The sequence below is a fragment of the Vicia villosa genome, linkage group LG6 (assembly GCF_029867415.1).
Source record: "Vicia villosa cultivar HV-30 ecotype Madison, WI linkage group LG6, Vvil1.0, whole genome shotgun sequence".
Lineage (NCBI taxonomy): Eukaryota > Viridiplantae > Streptophyta > Magnoliopsida > Fabales > Fabaceae > Vicia > Vicia villosa.
The window spans coordinates 160,124,390-160,130,481 of record NC_081185.1 but is presented as its reverse complement, the minus strand read 5'-3'; the positions used below and the strand labels follow the sequence as shown (position 1 = coordinate 160,130,481).

At 32.5% G+C, this 6,092-nt stretch overlaps 1 protein-coding gene across 1 annotated transcript; it reads right to left on the bottom strand.

Annotated features, from left to right (window-relative positions):
* Positions 1–482: 482 nt before the first annotated feature.
* LOC131612991 (potassium transporter 5-like) lies at positions 483–3,562 on the bottom strand. Its single transcript, XM_058884720.1, has 8 exons — positions 3,387–3,562; positions 3,084–3,309; positions 2,724–2,972; positions 2,589–2,639; positions 2,227–2,487; positions 1,980–2,147; positions 1,644–1,898; positions 483–1,557 (listed from the first exon to the last, which is right to left on the bottom strand). The coding sequence occupies exons 1-8, from the start codon at positions 3,558–3,560 to the stop codon at positions 626–628; spliced, it is 2,316 nt and encodes a 771-aa protein (XP_058740703.1). The 5' UTR covers positions 3,561–3,562; the 3' UTR covers positions 483–625.
* Between the last annotated feature and the right edge of the window lie 2,530 nt (positions 3,563–6,092).

Here is a 6,092-nt window from a genome sequence, read left to right as displayed (position 1 = left end):
GTGAATGCACATGAACATGAAGTTATTGATCAAAATATTGATTATTAACGGGACATGAAGTTACTGATTAAAATATTTTTTAAGGAACACGGGGACATGAAGTTATTGATCAAATTAATATTTGTACACGAGAACATGAAGTTATTAATCAGAATATTGATTATTAACGGGACATGAAGTTACGATCAAAATATTTTTTTTATTAATTATACATTCAATTATTATTTTTACACGGGTAACCAGATATTTTTCTATTAAAAAATATATATCTGAAATAAATGCGGGTCCCGTACGAGAACCCGTGCGAACGCACGCGTTTGTTACTAGTTGGACTTAAAAAAATATCCATAATGCACACTTGTCAGCATATAAATGAAGGGGAAAAGAATTTTTTTTAAACATATTGAACAATATAAAAATCAGTTCATCCTATGAAAAAACTTTACCTAATGAAATTCAACATAACACATTGGTTGCTTAACTGAATATCACATTATAATTTCTAGATCCATTACACAATAATTATAAGAATTGCAACGAAATCTAAAGATTACTAACAAGCCAATACACTAATTTTTATTATTCTCTTTTTCTTCTCATGATATTTGTACAAGTTTTATTTCTCTTACAGTTCATAAGTCATTCCAACTTTGACCATACGTTTGTGAGGAATATCAAATAACTTTTCACTCTGTCTCAAGTTTTTCTTCAAGAAATTGTAGGCATAATCAATCAAAATTCTTTTTCCAAAACCAGCTCCTTTACTAGCAATCACCTCATTTTCACCAATCAAATGGACAACACCAGCTCTTGATGCTTTCTCAATTGTCTCAATCTCTTTTTCAATTGCCTCTTGGACTCTTCCTTCATCACTAATTTCTTGTGATTTATCAACATTCGAATTTTCATCGGTTTCACCGTCTTGTATCATATTTTGAGACCAATAGTACTCCTTAACAATAAACTCTTTCAACCTCTCAACCATTAACTCTTCAAAAGGCTCTTTCTCGTTGCGGACATCAGTGTATCCATATCTAACAACACATCGGAATACATTGAATTCTTTAGGTTGTACTCGACGAAAAAGGAACCTTTCTCCAATTGGGACTTTGCTAATAGGCAATGATTTAATGGAAACGAAGACAAGGACAGAGTGTAGTGCAGGAACATTTGCAACATAATGTTTGAAGATTGGTGGAATACCTTGAACAAGCTCAGAGTAAAACATCGCGAGGCTAGGAAATTGACATAAACTTGTGTCACAAGTAACTTCTCTGAACTTTTCTGGTGAAATCTTGTGATCAAGTTCGTAAAAGTACTTTCTTCGGTACACGGTATTCCAAATGTACATAATGAACATTAGAATTGCGGAAAATGCTAGAGGAAGATATCCTCCTTGGTCGAATTTGTATAAAACTGAGCTTAAATAAACAAGCTCCACCGAACCAATGATGAGAACATAGCTAATGATCAAAAGCATGTGAGTCTTCCATATCACGATCATGATCAGTGTCAGAAATGCAGATGTTAGTGTCATCACAAATACCACTGCTATACCTGCATTGCACAAATGTATCCATGCAGAGTCAGAATATTCATTGTTTCATAACAGATCATGTGATTATAAGAGAATTAGGAATTACCATAGGCATTGCCAATTTTTGTGGTGGTTTTAAAGCCAACAGTGACGGCAATACAAGCAATCATGAGGATGTAGTTAACTTCTGGGATATAAACTTGTCCTTCATACTTCGCTGATGTATGTACGATTCGCACACGAGGAAAACATCCCATAGATAGAGATTGTTGGATTATAGAAAAAGTCCCTGAAATCATGGCTTGAGAAGCTATTATCGCTGCCAAAACAGCAATCACGAACATTGGCCAATACATAGAGGCTGCAACACACGAAAACCTTCATCAGTTAGAGGCTGTAACAATGATTTTAGACTATGTACATGATTTTAACTTGGAATTACCCGGTATGGACTTATAGAATGTGGCACTAACAAGATCGTTGTTATTGCGAAGAAACGAGGCTTGTCCCGCATAAGCCAAAATAAGAGCAGGATAAGTAACACAACACATACTTATCTGTATAGACCTAACAGTGAAATGCCCAACATCAGCAAATAATGCTTCACTTCCTGCACATATAAAAACCTTCACATCAAATCTAGATTCTAGAGATGTTAAAACTGATTCTTATGATATAATTATGAGAACCTGTTGTGCAGAGGACAATGCCACCAAGGGAAATCCAAGCATGTTTTTTATTCCTGATGAAATAATCTACTATGTATTTTGGATTCAACGCTTTTATAACCGATGGATCATGCTTGATGAAATTGTACATGCCAATCCCGGCAATGAGACCGAACCATATACTGATTATGGGAGCAAAACTGTAACCTACTTTATCAGTTCCAAATCTCTGAACCATGAAAAGACCAATTAAGATTGCCACTGATATCCAAACAATTTGATCTGCATATGCACAATCGGTAATTAATTAACAAATATCTTAACTTAAATCCCAAACCTGCAACCATAAACCCTAAATCCTAAATTGTGAACAAAGAACCTACCCTGATTTATTTTGCTAGTAGCTTCCTTAAGCCCTCCCACTGCGGATAAAACTGCAACCAATTGAAAAACATTATTAATCATAATAGTTTGAGATTAACCATACACCAATATTGTGTAATACATATTTTACTAACCAGATATGCAAGGGGTGAGAACACCGTCACCGATGACCATGGAAGTACCAAGCATAGTAGTAAACAAGAGAAAGACTTTTATAAAGCGACTGTTCTCAAGTATAGATTTAAGCTTCGATGCTCTCTTTTCACGGTTGTTTGGCAATTTCAGCTTATAGTTAGACACCTCTGCATCCTCTAGTTGTTGATTCGGAATTAGTCCCACTTTCGCGTATCGGCATATCAGAGAGTACAAAGCAAACGTTCCACCTAAAAAATTATATTCAAATTCAAACTCTCAAAAACTCTTATATCCTGAATAGTAATAAATTATGAAGTACGGACACAAACTATGAAGCACGGACACAGACAAGTACTAACCATCTCCATTATCGGTGGCTCTTAAGACGACAAAGACATACTTGAAAAGAGAAACGAGAGTGAGTGTGTAGAAGATTAAGGAAAGAACTCCTAATATATCATCGTTATGTTTTATCCCGTCGGGGAAGACGCTTGAAAACACATACAACGGCGAAGTTCCGATGTCTCCGTAAACTATTCCGAGACTTTGAAACGCCAGTTGCAGTATTATCGCCATTGAAGGACCCTGCAAAATCACTATTCGTTAATATCATACAAAAATATTATTCCATAAAAGATGGAAGAAAACATAAACATGCATACTTTAGAGCGATGGAAGTTGGAGGTGGTCTGAGATTCAATTTCAAGAGAATCATTTCTTCTAAACTTCTGTTGTTTCTGGTTTATAGTAGCATGATGATCATGATCAGAAACATGGATCTCTTGACAATTCTCCATGTTCACCACAACTATTTCTTCTTCTTTTTCTAAAGCCATTTTAAGTATCTTGTTAAATTATTTGGAGTTATGAAGATGTTGGTTTAAATAGAGAAGATTAGAAGAAGGATCATGTGTTAAAATATCTTATGATGTCAGCTTAGCGCGTTAAATTAAATTCATAATAATCTCTGTTGATACAAATTGATATCATAATTTATTAATATATATATATATATATATATATATATATATATATATATATATATATATATATATATATATATATATATATATATATACTTGCATGAAAAATATAAAATATTTATAAAATATTCTTAGAAACAATCAGTAAAGACCTAGAAAATTTAAGTTTAATTAACTTTTAATTGGAATGGTTTGATAATGGATAAGAGAAAAAATTTTATTATTATTTTTTAAGTAATAAAAAATATATAATTAATTGTCTATAACGTGTTATCCTACCTAAATATTTTCCATATATATATATATATATATATATATATATATATATATATATATATATATATATATATATATATATATATATAAATTAAGAAATTAGTTAATTTATTATTACAATTATATAGGAAAATAAATAAATTAATTTACAGTATTATGAAAAGTTCATATTACTCTCTAAAGTATATCACGGTTTTTCTTCAAATTTGGTGTACGTATAACTTTTCATACGGAGAAAAAATCATTGCAACTTTAGATGTAGAGAAGAAAAAGCAGCAACCATGCATGTGATCATAAAACAAGTTGATATATTTCTTCCTTTTGAGTGAAATATGGCATGTGATCACTATTGCATTTGTGCGGTTAACTTAGCCAAATATGTGTAAAAAGAGTCTTAAAAAAAAGTCTAATTTATAACACTTAAAAATAAATCTTTCTCGTTTATAACACTCTTAAAATCATTTTTATTTTTATTTTTTTAATATAGTACAATTACCAAATGAGTAAGGATCGTTACACTATCGCATTAAAATATTAAAATATAAGTAATAGTTCTCACTTTTTTATTTAGATTTTATTTATTATTAACAACGTGTGTTTGGAAATTTACTTTTTTGTTTGTAATGTAATTTAATACTAAGGAAGAAAATAATTTCTACTAAAAAAATTGATTACACACCGGGGACGGTTAGAAATTCCGGTAAGGTTAAATGGATTCAGATCTGAATCGTGAATGGAGTCACTAAAGAATATACAAGATAATTCAGTCTTTTAATTGAATATGCACAAGATTGATGAAGAACTCAAATGCAAAGAAGAGTGTATGGAATAATGAAGATAATGTATAATTTGATTGTGTTATTTTCGAATTCTGAATAATGTATTTGTAGGACATGCATGTGTTGTTTCACAAATTTGCAACTCTTGATGAAACAACACATTTTGAGCATAAGTTTGCAATGATTCACCTATAGTTACCTTATGCACCATTCATCAAGTGTTGCATATTTCGAATTCGAAATTCAAAGTTTAAGCAGCGACAAAAAATTATGAGCAATAATTAAAACCAAGCCTCCGCATGTCGGCCGAAGAACGACCGCCAACACTGCCTTATTAAGGTCGCAAATATGTTGATCACTTCGATGCGTCGTGCCTAAGTGCTCAAGTGTCGCTTGCAAGCCACCACTAGCGCCTCTACGCCCACGCCATTGAACCCAATCTCAGAGCCGGCGACATCGGCGAGGGGTTGTTTGGATGAGACAAGTGATATAATACTTGGGACCACCATATTTGTTCATGTGGCACTTTATCCTCTTTGACTCCTTGTTGAGTTTAATATTTTAAGGTCTTTATAAATGTTTTTAAAGTAACCACCACTTTCTATGTGGGACTATTGGCAATGCATTTATTGTCATTAACTCCATTGCATTTTTTGTCATATCAGAACACATCCATGGGAATTAATTGTCCATAATTTCCAATAATCCTCTACTTGTTCTTATAATGATAAGTCTAATTCCAAAAAATAAGGTATAAAGAGTATTAAAACTTAACCTTAGTGAGGACAATGCAAAGTTTAATCGGAATATTAGGTAACAATACTTTTACACCATTAATCTATATGATTAGACCGACGTTACCTTACACACACTCTTTAAGGGTTCTTCCCTTACTTATCTCGCTTAGAACTTAATTATGGCAACATGCTTTCCTGTTTCATAAAATTTTTATGAGAAAAACTCCAACTCTCACTTTGAGACGACGCCATCTCAAAATTCACATAGGTGAAGTTCAAGTTCTATCCTTTTCTATGAGATACTTATCATCGGTTTTGAACTTCATTAAGAGGTTTCTTTAAAAACCTCAACCCTCTATTTAAAATAGTCAACATTATTACTCAATGCCCGACATACGTCCAGATCAATGACTTGTTGTTACCCATTGAATCTTGAAGTTAATATTCTGTTAACATAAGATTGGGTTGTCGTTGTTGAAACTCTTATTCAAGGAATTTCAACCAGATACATCTTGAGGTTGTTTTTACTAAGTCTCTGGCCAGTGGCTTAGTAAATGGATCAGCCAAGTTATAGCTTGTTCGTATATAGGTGA

Coding starts and splice junctions, on each gene's coding strand:
- LOC131612991 (XM_058884720.1), bottom strand. CDS start 3,560: ATGGCTTTAGAAAAAGAAGAAGAAATAGTTGTGGTGAACATGGAGAAT. Junction 1,899..1,979: donor ATTCTATAAGTCCATACCGG/GTAATTCCAAGT, acceptor CGTGTGTTGCAG/CCTCTATGTATTGGCCAATG. Junction 1,558..1,643: donor AAAAATTGGCAATGCCTATG/GTAATTCCTAAT, acceptor TGTGCAATGCAG/GTATAGCAGTGGTATTTGTG.